Source organism: Anabrus simplex, chromosome 5 (assembly GCF_040414725.1).
Source record: "Anabrus simplex isolate iqAnaSimp1 chromosome 5, ASM4041472v1, whole genome shotgun sequence".
NCBI lineage: Eukaryota > Metazoa > Arthropoda > Insecta > Orthoptera > Tettigoniidae > Anabrus > Anabrus simplex.
In genome coordinates, this window is record NC_090269.1 from 26,515,004 (window position 1) to 26,532,790 (window position 17,787).

Sequence of the window (17,787 nt, forward strand, 5' to 3'; positions counted from 1 at the left end):
CATTCGCATAGGACTCCTCAGCATACTTTGCCAACGGCGTTCCTGGAATGAGACCAAGAGGAAGACCTCGTGATGTTTGGGAGAAGCAGATTTTCAAGGACCTTGAAATCAGAGATGTAAACTGGCATAGCAAATATGAACATCACCTGTGGATGGACAGGACAAACTGGAGGAGGCTCATACACAACTGCTGCGCCCAGCTTGCTGGAGCAAAGAAATGATGATGATCAATAATTTCATGTGGCTATTTCTAGCCGAGTGCAGCCCTTGTAAGGCAGACCCTTCGATGAAGGTGGGCGGCATCTGCCATGTGTAGGTAACTGCATGTTATGTGTCGTGTGTGAGTTGTAGGGATGTTGGGGACAGCACAAACACCCTGCCTCCAGGCCATTGGAATTAACCAATAAAGGTTAAAATTCCCAACCCGGCCAGGAATTGAACCTGGGACCCTCTGAACCGAAAGCCAGTACGCTAACCATTCAGCCAACAAGTTAGACAAAGAAGATGATGACAAAACCCTATCGCCAAATCACTATTACAGATAGATAAGTACCTTCTGGACGATCTTCGGGGAGTCCACATGCTCTTTCTTTGTTTGTCTCTTCGCTAATGAGGTCAGGCATCTGTCAGATTTATGACTTCTGTCAGAAAATAACCCTAACCCAGTGACAGCTGTTACTAAAAATAAATCAGTGGTAGGCTGTCCATTGTTGCAAACAATAGTGTCTGCACATGTTCATTACTCCTAATATTGACTGATGTTTCAATCGTTAAAATGATGAGTAAACTCACTGAAAGCAGTGGCAACAAAGAAGTACCTGAAGAGACTGTGCCAATGATGACCCACACCAAAGGTTTGGCAGTACAAGTTGTGGCAATGCGTTACATCGAGCTGCAAACAGAAGCTATGCCAACTGACACTATGCTTTTAGAAGATGGGCTCACTCACTGCTTCATTTCCTTACTTGATGTCTACTTGTTAATATGGTATTTGTTGTTGAAAACTATCTTGGCTAGCATTATCCTTCCAAATTCATCTCATGATCAGACTTCTCAGATAGCAACACTTCTTCGCCTGATCTACTCGTGAAGTTCCAGTCATCATATCATATCATATCATATCATATCATATCATATCATATCATATCATATCATATCATATCATATCATATCATATCATATCATATCATATCATATCATATCATATCATATCATATCATATCATATCATATCATTATTATTATTATTATTATTATTATTATTTGCCTTCTTTCCTGTTCTTTCTCTGCAAAAGAGTTTCCACTAAGAAGACAAATTTAATCAGTAGACATAGTTTGAAAAATATTTGCAATACCAGAAAAAATAATCTCTAATTTACATAACATTTTAGGCTGAATATATGAATCGTTTGGACTATAAGTGGCAGAGACGACTTGCTGCAGAACAGGAAGAAGCATCCACAACACGCTTGGTAAACAAGATGTTACTACAAAATATTCTTCCAATCCATGTTGGTAAGTTAACCATATTTGGAAAAGATTGAACATCAAAGAATAAATTTTTATTACTAAATATTTACTTTACTCTGTCTTTGCCTTGTTTAATGTTGTTGTTATAATATATATCTTTTTCTTTTTCTTGATGATCCTTCAGATAACTTCTCGTTCATATCAATAATCTCTTTTCTGTCCCAGCTGAGTTGTACCTGAACACAGATCGTTCGCAAGATGAGCTGTATCATGAAGAATATGAAACTGTAGCTGTGATGTTTGCCACTTTGACTGAGTATTCCCTTGATGGAGCAGGTAGCATGGACAGTGCTAGTGAAATGGATAGCCTTAAACTATTAAATCAAATCATCTGTGATTTTGACAAGGTATTTTAATCATTCTGTATTATATGGGTATTCACAGCATTTATATTTGATCTTGTTACTGTACTAGTATTTGAAATCTCTGCTACCCTCCAAAGAGAAAGTAATTATCTAGAGGTATATGTGCGACAACTCAGAGCCTACACACACACTGGCAGAAAATGAAATCCCAACATCACAATGGAGTTGTGTTAGATAAACAAAACTCAGGAGGCATGTTTGCACATCTGAAATATGACACCTATCCAGATTTGTGCACTAGTCAAAGAAGAGAGGTACTACTAATGCCACTATAACCTTGCAAAGCAAGTTTGCTTTAAATACGCACTGTACACTTCATGAGCATGTCATCATCTGGTGTTGACGTTGTGAGGTAGATGTGAATCAAACATGCTTTCAAGGAGATGGAGAAGGTAGTATTAGGAGCTTACTGAGTTTGAAGGAGTCCATGTAATAGGACTACAAGAAGGTGGATGTTCTTTCTGTGACATTGCAGAAAAACTTGGCAGGGATGTATCCACAATTCATCGGTGTTGGTAACAATGGTCATGGGAAGGCACTGTATCAAGAAGACTGGGCCACTACAGAGAGGGAAGACCGCTGTATTCGCCACATGGCTGAGGTGGATCATACTGCATTTGCATCAGTCATTAGAGCTTCAGTTGGCACCACAGTGACACAAATCGATTACTTGAAAGACAGCTCTGAGCCGGACATCCTGTAGTGTTCATGCCCCTAACTCTGAATCACTGCCATCTGTGACTTCAGTGCCATCATTGGAGGGTAGAGTGGAGATCTGTTGTGTTCTCAGATGAGAGCCATTTGTCTTGGTGCCAGTGATGGACGTAGGTTATTAAGAAGGAGGCCAGGTGAGTGATTGGAACCAAGATGCCTGCAGCATTGACACACTGGACCTACAACAGGAGATAGGGTCTGGGGAGCAAATTCCTTTGACAGCTGGAAACTCTCATTGTTACCCCAAGAACCTTGACAGTGAATTTGTACATCAGACTGGTGATTGAACCGGTTATGCTGCCATTCATTCACAGCATTCAAGGGGGTGTTTTCCAACAGGATAATGATTGTCCTCATACCACCAATGTCACCAGACGTGCTGTACAAAGTGTCGACCAGTTGCCTTGCCCTGCATGATCACCAGACCTTTCACCCATTGAGCACATACGAGCCATTATTGGACATCAAATCCAGCATCATTCAATAGCAACATTAACCGTTGCTAATTTGACTGAGCAAGTGCAACAGGCGTGGAACTCCATCCCGCAAAATGACATACAGCACCTGTACGACACAGTACATGCATGTTTGCATGCTTGCATTCAAAATTATGGTGACTATAGAGGTTATTAATATACTACCATGTCACTTGTCTCTTCGGGCATACTTGAACGTGCGACCTGGAAGCTTTAATAAAATAAATGTGCTACCTAGATAATTGCTTAGCCTAAATTGTATTCCTCTAAACTAATGTCTTCTTGGTGTTGTGATTTAATTTTCTGCCAGTGTATAATAAACAAACTAAAGGTTTGTCTTGCTGTTCAGAGCAAATCTGCTTTATTCAAATGGTTCACAAGGTATCATTAACCATAGATCAGCTTAAAAACATTTACTTCTTGTCCAACATTAAAAAGACAATAGTGATAAGATAATAAACAAATGGGAAGAGGAAAATATGTAACAATCAAAGAAATATGTAGCCACCTAATGAATACTTTTATTTGCCTTTGGCAATTTTATAAAATCATTAATAGTACATGTTTCAACTGCTTCACAGTCATCATCAGCTACATTCACGCAAGCTTAAGTGTAAATAAGGTAAAAGTATGCACAATATATGTTATCATTTTAGCCTTGATAACTTCTCATGGGAAGCTTAAATTTTTTGTCTATTGAGGGAGGATAGTGGTAGTGAGGGGAAGGGTTGGAAGGCAGGGGGGGGGGGGAGAATGCTTAAAAAGTAATTAACAACTTGTCCTTAACTAAAATATTGTTAAAAAATTCTCTTCTTCCAGTAAGAAGATAAAAACATCATTTAAGTCTCTTTTTTTAGTTTCTGTTCAGAAGCTTATTTGAAAAAACACTGATTAACTTTTCACCAACTAACTACTTGAGATGTTATTAAAGTATAATTAAAAATTATTCTTAACAAAATACTAATAAACACGTATGTCAGCTTCCAGCCGAGGAGTTAATTTTTAAGTCCCATTCATGTTTGTGCTTGAAGGCTTGTGGAGAAAGCTGGTTAACTTGCTTTTTTTTATATTGCCAAAGGTAGATTCTTAAAATGCCCTTGCAGTTCAATGTTGAGATGTGCTTAGAAGTTATTTTGTCCATAAACCATATAATTCGGCAGCCTGTAGCACGATCCCTGTCTGGATTTCCGTCTTTACTTTCCGCTATCTTGGGTGTGGGTCTGTGCCAGTGTCCGTCCTCGATCTGGCATAGTAGCAATGTGCTGTAGCTGTTTATTAGTATTTTGTTAAGAATAAGTTTTAATTAAACTTTAATAACATCTCAAGTAGTTGGTGAAAAGTTAATCAGTGTTTTTTCAAATAATCTTCAGAACAGAAACTCAAAAAGAGACTTAAAAGTTGTTTTTAAATCTTATTGGAAGAAGAGAAAATTCTTTAACAATATTTAATTAAGGATAAGTTATTAAACACTTTTTAAGCATTCCCCCTCCACTACCACCATCCTCCCCCAATAGACAGAAGATGTAAGCTTCTCATGAGAAGTTATCAAGGCTAAAATGAGAACATATATTGTGCATACTTTTACCTTATTTACACCAAAGCTTACGTGAATGTAGCTGATGATGACTGTGAAGCAGTCGAAACATGTACTATTAAGGATTTTATAAAATTGCCAAAAGCAAATAAAAGTATCTATTAGGTGGCTAAATATTTCTTTGATTGTTAGATTGTCATATCGATATGGACATGAAGTGGATAGTTTGTAAAAGGAAAATATGTAGTCGAGTTGAGATATGACCGATATAACATCCACAATAGTTAAAGGCACCTGTTTGTGGTGAAAAGTTTTGCATAATTTAGTCATATTTTGCTATTTTTATTTTATATTGGCAATAATATTGCTAAATTTTATTTCCACTTTTCAGCAATAAAGCTGAAGCAAAAGATAGTTGATAGCATATTTGCTGTAAGACATCATATTTTATTTTTACATATGTACAAGAAACATGAGAATTATGCTTCTGCTGAAAATACACATTACATACAGGGTCTTTCATATAAACTCAGACCAAATGCACAGTGTTTGTACTCTGCGCTACGGCAGCTGCCTCAGCCAAATTTATATCGAGCGCAGCCTTAAGCATGCACACTATCTTATATGAAATCTTACCTTATAAAAGATGCTGGAACTGTCATACTTCCTAGGTTAAACAGACATTGTATCTGGTAACCACATTCTGGCTGGTGTGAGTGAGTTCTGCAACTGTAATGTTTTCTTTCAGTTTACCCCACAAGTAAAAATCACACACACTGTTAGATCTGGAGAATGAGGGGGAAATAGATTAGCACTGATCACTCTGTCTGCAAATACTTCAGATTTAGTAAGAAGGGAATCTTCTGCTGTATAAGCATGGGCTGAATCTTGTTGAAACCACCCATGTGATTTTTCTTCTTCCATTAACTGATGGAAGAATGGCATCAAAATGTCATCTTGATCCCTCTCTGCATTCACTGTCAACTCAAAAAGAAAATAGGCCAAATTATTTGTCTTGCACTAACAGCACACCAAACACCAATTTTCCTATCATAATGAGGGACTTCATAAACACCATTAGGATTTCCTGCTCACCAATGGCAAGAGTTACGAATTTTCACATAACGATTAAGACGAAACCAGAACTTTTACATATGATAATACGGTGTTACAATGATAACTGTCTCACCATGTTAACAGCTGAGATTCAGACTGGTGACTCATGCTTGCCAGGTTGAACATGTACATGCTTCTTGCAAGGTCAAGAACTATGCGCGTGTCTCCCATGCTGCAACTGACATAATGTGCATTCAGTCTGGGTTTATATGAGAGACCCTGTATATTAAAGCCAGGATGTTTGAAAAAAACATGTTCTGTCACTTTAAGAAGTAGGGCCTAACCTACATACATAATTTACTCATCAGTCTGAAAAATAGAGAGACACCATGAGTTCCATATTACAGGGAGTCAGAGCTTTTTCTATTGTTAGCATTATATTACAGTATGTTGAAAATGACCTCTCACTATCAACATTATTGACTGCACTGTAGCTTCCACAAAATGCCAATATTCCAATTTCAGGGAAAGAAGAATGGCAATCACATCAATATATTTACCTGCTCTATATGAACTATATGGATTCAGAAGGTCAATTGGACTGTATCGCAATTGACCTGTCTAAGGCATCTGATAGGGTAGATCATGGGAGACTACTGGCAAAAATGAGTGCAATAGGACTTGACAAAAGAGTGACTGAATGAGTGGCTATGTTTCTAGAAAATAGAACTCAGAGAATTAGAGTAGGTGAAGCTTTATCTGTCGCTGTAATAATTAAGAGGGGAATTCCTCAAGGCAGTATTATTGGACCTTTATGTTTTCTTATATATATCAATGATACATGTAAAGAAGTGGAATCAGAGATAAGTCTTTTGCAGAAGATGTTATTCTGTACAGAGTAATAAATTACAAGATTGTGAGCGGCTGCAGGGTGACCTCGATAGTGTTGTGAGATGGGCGGTAGACAATGGTATGATGATAAACGGGGTTAAAAGTCAGGTTGTGAGTTTCACAAGTAGGGAAAGTCCTCTCAGTTTTAATTACTGCGTTGATGGGGTGAAAGTTCCTTTTGGGGATCATTGTAAGTACCTAGGTGTTAATATAAGAAAAGACCTTCATTGGGGTAATCTCATAAATATGATTGTAAATAAAGGGTACAGATCTCTGCACATGGTTATGAGGGTATTTAGGGGTTGTAGTAAGGATGTAAAGGAGAGGGCATATAAGTCTCTAGTAAGAGCCCAACTAGAGTATGGTTCCAGTGTATGGGACCCTCACCAGGTTTACTTGATTCAAGAACGGGAAAAAATCCAAAGAAAAGCAGCTTGATTTGTTCTGGGCGATTTCCGACCAAAGATTAGCATTACAAAAATGTTGCAAAGTTTGGGCTGGGAAGACTTGGGAGAAAGGAGACGAGCTGCTCGATTAAGTGGTATGTAATACCAATATAATGGCCCATTATTGGACATTATAAATTTTCCAGCTAACTCATTCTTGGTTGCCTGCGTTTCGCCCTCGTGTGCTAAGTTAGGCTCGTCAGTTGGGACTTAGCACACCATCCAAGACGCAAGGCTAGTGCGTACCGTGGAGGCAACAACAACAACAAGAAGTTCTTTCATTCCCATCTCTTAGTGAGATGGGCGGGCCACAGCTAATCCAGTAGCTCTTAGGCCGTGTAAAGTGAATAGAATAGCGAAAATGAACATCTTGCGAGTGGTATGTGTCGTACATACATTAAGGAGTGAGAAGGAAAAGGGGTTGGCGCAGAGGCAACCGAGACCACCCAAGGCGGACCCCAGGGAGAGGCCACACCACACCCGCCACCCGCCCGTATTAAGCCCCGTTATCCCCCATTTATTGATCAAGACATAGATACAAGTATACAGTTAACAATAAATAAGACAATTTATGAAATGGATGTGTGCTTGAGTATAGTTCATTATGCTGAAAATGACATAGATAAGAGCAAAAGAAAGGAGTTAACACACAGGACATAACTGTAAACACTCACTGGAAACTGTGGGCCAGAAGAAAACGTTTTCGTGCCAAGGCCGTGTGCACTATGGGAACTGAACACCAAAAGCATGGGGGAGGTATAATCCATCATGCAGACGTAGACTAACAAGGAAAAGATTGAACACAGTACTGTCAGAAATTTGAAAAGGTATAATTATAATACACTTAAGGAAAGTGAAAAGTAATAACATCATGTTATAGCTGAGGAATATAAACAAGCAATAGTAACGTTGAGATCAGTCCACGAGAAAATGACGGAGGAGTACAGGCAACAGTACAAAGAATAGAATTGCAAGGGATAGCACGTTAGTGCCATAAAACACTCAGTTAGGCAGCATGAGAGTAAGTACCACTGCAGTCAGGAACATTGTAAACAAGTATTTTTAAATAAATAGCTTATGTGATGGATAGCAGTGGTGAACGGATAGGGAAGCTACGTGATTGGTGGAGGAATGAGATGATAAGTGCCAGGTATCCTATTATTATTAAAAATATGGGTAGCTAGAGGGGATAGTTTAAGCGCTTCGATGATTGAAGAATTGTGGTTGGAGTGACCAGTTTGAAGATATTTAAGTCTAAGGTCATGTAGGTGGGATAATATGGTAGGAAAAGTATAAAGGGGAATAAAATTGACAGATGGAGTATCAAATGGGAGACGGTAGGCGATACGTAAAGCATGCCTATCCAGTTTAAGTAACTGAAGATAAAGACGCCTGTCAGCCGGAAGCCAGGTCAAGGAGCCATAGGTGACGATGGGACGGATGAATGTGTGATAGACACGGAGTACTTGGGGCGGTCGGAGACCCCAGGTATGATCAGTAAGAAGACGGAGAGCATAAAAACGGTGAAGGGAACGTTTGTATACATGGTTAATGTGATGATTCCATTTAAGGTTATTACCGTGGAGGCCACTGCATAGGCTATTTGAAGCCACCAGCAGTGCCAATGCACTATGAGAGCTATGTCTCATTTCCAAAAATAGATGCCTGCCTGGCCATCAAATGATGTAGATGTTGATTCCCATAGGGAACCTGAAATATTTATCCTGAATGAGTAAATTTGTAATACCAATATAATGGTCCGTTATTGGACATTATAAATTTTCCAGCTAACTCATTCTTGGTTGCCTGCGTTTCGCCCTCGTGTGCTAAGTTAGGCTCGTCAGTTGGGACTTAGCACACCACCCAAGATGCAAGGCTAGTGTGTACCGTGGAGGCTGCTGCTGCTGGAGAGCTTTCATTCCCCACCCGAAGGACGGGGCAGGCCCCCTAGATCGTGTCGCGATCTCTCCTTCTCCTATAATGTCTACCCCTACCACTTCCCTTGCTATTAGTACTCGGCTACCTCCAACTGACTCCCAGCCTGTCACAACTGCAGCTCCGCCATCTTCCCAGTGCAATGCCGACGTCTCTTCATCTGCCGATCGACTGCTTCGTCTTCCGAGCTGCGTTGTCCGTGGGGTTGACCCCGCTATTCCTGAAAGCAACATCCTCCATGAGCTCCAACGGACCGGCGTTCCAGCACAACGGGCGTTTCGCATCTTTAATGACGACGGCCCGACCTTCATGATTCGCCTGCAACTTTCATCAGCTACTGCTGTCGACCAACTCATCACCACTGGGGTCCGCTTTCATCAAAAACATTATCGAGTGGAACCTTCTCGTTCCCCTCCCCGTATTGGCCCTTCCCTCCCTCGTACCCCTTCTTCCCGCTCTTCGTCTGCCTCGCCACCCAACCCCCCTTCGCCTTCAGTTAACCTCCCCGCTTCACCGCCCAATTTCCTATTACCCCCGCTTCAGATCATGGATCTTCTCCGTCTCTTTGCTACTTCTATCACCAACATGACCACCACCCTCTATTACCTTCTCTTGCAACATTACCCTACTCCTTACTCACACTTCCTTCCACAGCCGTATACTATCCCCTCTCCGTCTCAGTAAAACCTTTCAACCACTCATGTCCACCACCGACGATCCGGCGCCACAAGCGCCCTCAATGATTGTTTTTACTAAATGCAATAAAGTGTCCTTCACGTGCATTTCTTTCTCTCAGTGTTTATTACTATTCGCTACGTCTCTATGGTTTCTTTTGTGCGATTTTATCGCACTTGCTACCGACGTACTCCGAAGGACAACTGAACACTCTCTTCTAATTTCCTCCTTTTTCGTTATGTCTAGAGTTAACATTGCAGCGTAAGAAGAGCTGAAGGCCAATTCTGTTTATTTTACGTTATAGTAGTGCAATGTAAGCAATGCTGCAGGACATTCACAATTTTCTGTTTCAATTGTACCCTTCTGCGCTGGGACATTCTACATATTATTTTACATATGTGCATAACATACCCGCTAGATCTTGTTAATCTCACTCTCCCTTTCTCATTCGCAAGGCCCAAGAGCCGCTAGTTCGGCTGATGGCCCGCCCGCCGCACTCGCGGCGGGAATGAAATAACTTACGTTTCCTTCCTTTCCTTCCTCCACGGTACGCACTATCCTTGCGTCTTGGGTGGTGTGCTAAGTCATAACTGATGAGCTTAACTTAGCACACGAGGGCGAAACGCAGGCAACCAAGAATGAGTTAGCTGGAAAATTTATAATGTCCAATAACGGACCATTATATTGGTATTATAAATTTACTCATTCAGGACAAATGTTTCAGGTTCCCTATGGGAATCAACATCTACATCATAAGTGGTATGTTCCAAGCTGTCAGTGGAGAGATGGCGTGGGAGGACATCAGTAGACGAATAAGTTTGAGTGGTGCCTTTAAAAGTAGGAAAGATCACAATATGAAGATAAAGTTGGAATTCAAGAGGACAAATTGGGGCAAATATTCATTTATAGGAAGGGGAGTTAGGGATTGGAATAATTTACCAAGGGAGATGTTCAATAATTTTCCAATTTCTTTGCGATCATTTAAGAAAAGGCTAGGAAAACAACAGATAGGGAATCTGCCACCTGGGCGACTGCCCTAAATGCAGATCAGTATTGATTGATTGATTGATTGATTGATTGATTGATTGATTGATTGATTGATTGATTGATTGATTGATTGATTGATTGATTGATTGATTGATTGATTGATTGATTGATTGATTGATTGATTGATTGATTGATTGATTGAAAAAATATCAAGAGAATAAACAACTTGACAAAGGTCCACAACAGCATTAACTTTAGATAAAAATAGCACAAAATATTTTAATGAAATATCTTCTTCATTTATGAAAGAAGAGTTTTGTGAGTGGTAATGAGGAATATAATGTTGGTATCCTGTATACAGTTTAAGTTGCTGTGCTCGAGTTTTTATTACAACATACTAACAACTACACATAAAAGCAGGTTCACTTACATTTCACATTTCAGACTGTTTCTTATTTTAACTGATTTTTAAAATGACAGTGTAAAGTAAAACATAATCAAACAATCAATTTTTGTGAACTTCTACTATGTAATTGGGTCCCTTATTTCTTTTTCATTGTAGAATACTTCTTGCAGATTCTATTTGAGCCATGTTCACTACGAGTGGAGAAGATTAAAATGGCAGGATGGACATACATGGCAGCTTGTGGACTTGATCCAGGGAGAAGAGATTCCGCAGCAGGAATCTGTCAGAAGCAGCATTTCACGGAGCATGTTGTACTGGTCTTAGCAAGATTTGCTACCAAAATGATGCGGGTATTACAAAATATAAATAGGGAGACCTTCCAAACATTCAAACTGAGAATAGGTGAGTGATATTCTAGAATAATTGAATGACTGTTAATATAAAATATTATGATCACATCACATTTTACCAGTTGTTCTGTGTGGCTTCTCACATGAAAAGAAATGACAAAGACAAATAATAGCAGCAAGTAAGGAAATGTGAAAAACTTCTACTGACAAGGAAATCCTTCCATCTGCTAATCTCCAAGCTGATTGTGATTTGGTACGATGACTTCAGTAGGAATGATTTAATCAACCACATCACAATTAGATGCCCAGTCGTATACTCGCACTTAGCACTTGTTTTGTGGTGTCAACGTTTTCTCATTTAAGCACCGCATAGACAGGAGTAGCAGCGGGAAGCAGGTACGGGCAGGGTGCCATGCTCTCACTCCTTCTCACTCACGTGCGCGTGCACACACAAACACACACACGCATTACTTCTCTAGCCTCAGCAATCAGTGGCACTATGCGGTGAATGGGACCGCGTGGTCCTGCATTCATACAGTATATACATAGTATGTAAACACAACACACTACCGTGTAATTTATTATTGCGGTAGAACACTTTTTTTTTTCATGGTGGATTAATGTTGCATTAACACATCAAAGGTTTTCTGCGATGCAAGGATAGGAAAGTGTTAGGACTGGGAAGGAAGCAGCCATGGCCTTAATTAAGGTACAGCCCCAGCATTTGCCTGGTGTCCCATTCACCTCATGGAGTGGCAGTGATTACCGAGGTTAGGGAAGTAATGTGTGTGCGCAAGAGTGTGACACACAAACCGGCCGGCCCTGCTGCTATTCCTGCCTATGCGGTGCTTAAATGAACAAACTTTGACACCCCAAAGTAGGTGCTAAGTATACAACTGGGCATCAAATTTTGATATGGCTATAAGACATTCATACTGAAGTCATCGTACCAAATCTCAATCAGATCGTAGATTAGCAGATGGAAGGATTTCCTTATGAGGCAAAATTTTATACTGTATTCCTTTATCATGAATGGATTTTGTGTCTTCCTTCATTTTGATGAGGGGCCGATGACCTCGATGTTAGGCCCCTTTAAACAACAAGCATCATCATCATCATCATCATTTTGATGAACATACGATTGTTTTTAATTGATGTTCATTAGCCATGCAGTTCTTCAAATGTCTTAAAACATATAGAGACAAAAAGAATATCCATTCCTCGCATAGGAGTTCCTTGTTACTAAAAGCTTTGTTTTTCCATTTGTACATAAAAAAACATCTTCCTTGGTTTGTAGGATGACTAGAAAAACATCATTAAAACAAACGATCCTGGCTCAGTTCGGTGGTATTTGAAAGTGCTCAAATACGTCAGCCTCATGTCAGTAGATTTACTGGCATGTAAAAGAACTCCTGTGTGACTAAATTTTGGCACCTTGGCATCTCCAAAAACTGTAAAAGTAGTTAGTGGGACATAAAGCAAATAACATTATTGTTACATTTCACGGCTGTATTATTTTATTTTTATTTTTTTGCTACATCAAACCTGTAGAATCCTCCACTTTCAGCCAACAGAATAAAACAAGAAGCAGAGTTGCTAACTGCTCCAAATCAAAATATGGTCTGAATGCTATTAGAAAATGAAAGCTACACAAAGTCTTAGGTGTTTCCAATCAGAATAAGAATTAAAGATCATAGCTGCCTGAACCAATTGATCTGAAACTTTGCTCATTTTTTTATGCTTCTAGGCCCTTATTTTTGCCCAGACTGTTACTTATGACCCTAGAGGAATTGCTTTGCTGAATGTCACCATAAATGTTTAGGTGATTCCTACAATATCGTAGTGAGTGTGTGGTGTTTCACCTTTATATGAAGATTACTGGTAGTCTCAGAAAATGCATCACTTGATTAATACATCAGCTGCAAATGCACTTTGTTTTGTTGCTTATTGAGAAGTGTACTTAGTGTACTTAATATTTTGCCATTTTGGTGGCATCCACTAATATGTGGTAGTGATGAGGTGGTGGTAGGAAAAGTGCCCCAGATCTAGAATTGGGGCATAGTCCAGATTGGTCCTTAATATTAATTTTAACATTTTTGTTGTAGGATTTCATATGTTTGCATGTTTTCTCTATTCTTTGTGAGGCGATACAGTGCCAAATATTTCATTTATACCTAAAATTTTGATATTCACTCATTGTATGAATGGGTAGACATATATGAATAACCCTTTCACCAAAATGTTTACCATTCTTTGATATTTAGCCGTTGTGATAATGCTTCCAATTATAACTTTTAACAATAAGGATTGATTTTTATAATCTCATCTGCCTGGGATTAAGGATTGCACTGGCTCTACTGTTAAATCATATAAGCCATTAAAGCAATATTGAATCACCCTTAGAGTCAAAGTGGTCAGAATTCATCCTCATTCATTTTGTTGACAACAGTTTTACTGCTGATACTGTGATAGTTCACCTGGGCAGCAGCCCTGAATGCAAATCACTGATGATTGATTTGATGTATGTCTTCTAGGTATTTCTCATGGACCTGTGACGGCTGGAGTAGTAGGTGCACAAAAGCCATTGTATGATATTTGGGGAGACGCTGTCAATATGGCCTCCAGAATGGATTCTACTGGAGTGCCTGGTAAAATACAGGTAACTTATTTTTATGAATCTCTCAGCTTTAAATGCATTGTTCTCTAAGACTTTAAAATTTTTAGGACGTAAGGTTTGTAGATAATTATTTCAAAGGCACCAGTTTGGGAAACATCTCCTCACACCAAGCTAGTGGACATAGCCCAGAATGAATCCATACTCACTGGTTATCCAAGACCAACTCTGGTGCAAAACTGCACAGCCACTTGCTCAGTAGACCTAAATTATGCAACAGATATCTGTTAACTATCATGAAATTAGTAGTTTGTGAAATTAACTCATAATCATGGTATTTTCAATGAAAAACAGATTTTATAGATACTATTCACAAAATGGGTACTTTCAAATGGAAAATGAAATGTTCATGTAAAAATAGTGTCAACTTTTGTCCATATTTAATCAGGATTCTATCACAGATATTCTCACTACCCTAAGTAACAACAGGCAACAAATGCTCAAAAGTAGGTTTCAGCAAGTGTCAACAAAAACTATTGCAAAGCTCACTTATTTTAAGAACAACTCTGCAAGTAAACTGTTCAGAACCACTGCAGAATTTTTCCACCTTCTTTCTGCTTAAGAAAGTTTTTTCTATTTTTTTTCTTTCTTTTTACAAGTTGCTTTATGTCGTCCCAACATAAATAGGTCTTACGGCAATGAAGGTATAGGAAAGGGCTAAGTGTGGAAAGGAAGCAGCCGAGGCCTTAAGGTACAGCCCCAGCATTTTCCTAGTGTAAAAATGGGAAATCATGGAAAACCATCTATCCCCCAAATGCAAGCTCACTGCGTGCCCCTAACCGCACAGCCAACTCGCTCAGTCGAGAAAGTTCAAGGCATCCAGAATTTTTTAAAGTGATATCGAGCACTTAAAAATTTTCAAAAACATGTGCAGGAGAAAAAAGGTGACAGTGGCTGTGTGAACAGTATTCCGATGGGTATGTTTCAAGATCGTAAGATTTTCATATAGAACTCTTCAGCTTCTGTGATTTCCAGTGGCAAATGTCAACATTGAAAAGGTATTTTCTACGTACAAAGACATTTTATCTGATCGCAGAGAACTTTATCTTGCACAAGTGTCAGAAAGCATTCTTAGCTTGTATATGACTGAAAATTATTAAGCATGAAATTAATGTTCATGATTAGTTGTTGTTGTGGGTTTTTTCTTTTTTTTTTTTTTCACCCTCCAGAGAAGCCTGGTGCAGGTCTTTCGATTTGATGCCGTACAGGCGACCTGCGCATCTGCGAGGATGGGGCCCTATCTAAGATGAAATCTAATGCTGAGAACACAAACACTCAGCCCCCAAACTATACGAATTAACTAATGAAAGTTAAAATCCCCGTCTCAACTGGGAATTGAACCCAGGACCCCTTGAACCAAATGCTAACCATTTAGCCATAGAGCCGGACATTAGCTCTTTAAAATCTATAGAAAATTAGTTTCAGTATTTTTTTAAAAATCTTGAACTAAATGTATACAGTATTCTTTTAAATAATTATTTCTCTGTAGCAGATCCAGACTTATATGTCTCTCTTGTGTGCACATACATTCAGCTGTCTCCACTTGCCTCTCAGGTTCCTATCATCATTCTTGTACCTATCTGCTTATATACTGGATCTGCTACACTTAAATTTTGCAGTATGCGAAATATGCACCAAATTGCCTCTTCTTCCATGAAATATTCACCAAAATCTAGCACCAAAATAAAAGGAAAATAATCACTATAAAATCACACCCCTATATATTGTAACGCTCTTTGTACTTGGTAGTGTCTTTGCTTATTATCAACTTGCTAGAAATAGCGTTGTAATTGAGATTTGCTTTCAAGAGAGTGCCCTTGATCAGGATACTAGACAACAAGATATCAAAGCACTCAGAACTGACAGTACCCAAGCGCACAGAGCGCCGAGAAGCATGCAACATGAGAATGTAACAGTTCAATACATCGTGTCAACATTACCGTAAACAGTGCAATTCAGAGCTCCATACCTGTGCATAAACAAGTTAAAGGGCCGCTAACCAAGAGAATTGCCATGGTAGGTACACGTGAAAACAAAAGTAATAGGGGAAAGGAACTCGTGAAAGAGAATTTTGGAAAACAAGTTTGAAAATAACAAATATATTATACCAATCTCAAAGGGGTAACAAATTATCTTTACATCAGAACAAATAGTATGAACCAGCATATGGCGCAATAAAAGCATTAAGTTTGATATTAAGACACGTAGGTGATACAAAGTTTGATTATATCGTCTTAATCGAATTCCTAAGCACCAATTACTACAATCTTTGGACATATGTTCCAACACTTCAATTAGGGGAAAAAGAAAAAAAGGGGGGAGAACCCATAGATTCTGAAATCAGTTTCTTTGCATTATATCACACAATATGCTAGAAGAGAGGTACATCAAATAAAGTTTCAGGCTCGTGCCAGTAGAATACAAAGTTGGTAGTGTCATACACTTGGAAGATAAGCTCACAAATTGATACAATGTTTACAATTGGACATTGTAATGTAACCTCATGTCAAACAATTCTAGAGATTTAGAATAGAAATTAACCAATCTCCAGTCCAGGCAATGATCCATTTGGTAGATTAGGAAAAAAAAGTAGGAATTCTAACAAATGGTCCCAGAAGGGATTAAAACACACATGCATGCGCAGAAGTGATAATAAAATTGAAGCTAACCGATGAGCCTACAAATTAAATTAGCAGACCACATCTTTTGAGCAAGCACCATTATTGCACAAAATTAACAGATAGATGGGATAAGAAAAGAAATAAAGTTAGGTAGAAGATAAAGGATAGAACAAGGAAAATAAGAAAAGGAGGAATGGGGTAGGATAAGGATCAAGCCGCCAAGTCCCCAGCACTAACAGACGCGATGCAAAAGTTCATCTCAGAAGGTAGGAATGTTTATGGACTAGACTTTTAGATCAGCTGTCCAGTACACCATTTACACCACATTTTAGGAATATAAATGTCCAAAAGGCAGAACATTTGCGCTGCACGAATACTCAGATGTGTCCTGAAGAGACCAAAGTTCAATTTTCGTTACTACGGCGAAGCCCAAGTATAGCAAGGTAGGGCACGTTAAATGATAGAAAGAAACAGTGTCTGCTTACCCTTAATAGAAGTCCAGCACGAAGTTTACAAGTAAAATGGACACGGTCCAGCCGTGTGCAGAGTTCCAGCTCCCACTGTCTTTAACAAGGTTATACCACAACTGACCTGCCGAATGAACGACACAAGGCCATATATATATGCGAGCGGGGTAGATCGAGAACATACTATAGGCGTGACGTCAGAGTGGATGCGCCATGCAGGCGAGCAGTGACAGCAGTAGTACAAGCAGCCGGGAAGCCGACAGTTCATAACAGCAGACGGAGAAAAGAGCACCAGTTCGAAGGGAAGAATTTTTTTTTGTAAGGTAAGCACAAACAGCTCGCAACAATATAGGGGACCAAATTTGAGCAGTTTTTATGTTACAATGATTCAAAGAGATAGTGAGTTCGAACCCTACTGTCGGCAGCCCTGAAGATGGTTTTCCGTGGTTTCCCATTTTCACACCAGGCAAATGCTGGGGCTGTACCTTAATTAAGGCCACGGCCGCTTCCTTCCCACTCCTAGGCATTTCCTGTCCCATCGTCGCCATAAGACCTATCTGTGTCGGTGCGACGTAAAGCAAATAGCAAAAAAAGAAAAAAATAGCAATGGCTCAGAGAGGTCATATGGTGACACTAGAATAGGGCAGGGCAAGGACTGCAA

The 17,787-nt window shown here is 39.3% G+C and overlaps 1 protein-coding gene across 6 annotated transcripts in view; it reads left to right on the top strand.

Annotated features, from left to right (window-relative positions):
* LOC136873686 (adenylate cyclase type 2) overlaps positions 1 to 17,787 on the top strand; it is a 551,897-nt gene that overhangs the window by 525,369 nt on the left and 8,741 nt on the right. For 5 of the 6 annotated variants that reach the window (XM_067146802.2, XM_067146806.2, XM_067146804.2 and 2 more), the window contains 4 exons: positions 1,391 to 1,514; positions 1,695 to 1,876; positions 11,185 to 11,416; positions 13,899 to 14,023. In XM_067146802.2, the coding sequence (XP_067002903.1) occupies positions 1,391 to 1,514; positions 1,695 to 1,876; positions 11,185 to 11,416; positions 13,899 to 14,023 (663 nt within the window). Of the gene's footprint in view, positions 1 to 1,390; positions 1,515 to 1,694; positions 1,877 to 11,170; positions 11,417 to 13,898; positions 14,024 to 17,787 lie in introns of those variants that run through there. The other variant, XR_010860155.2, reaches the window with a different exon arrangement.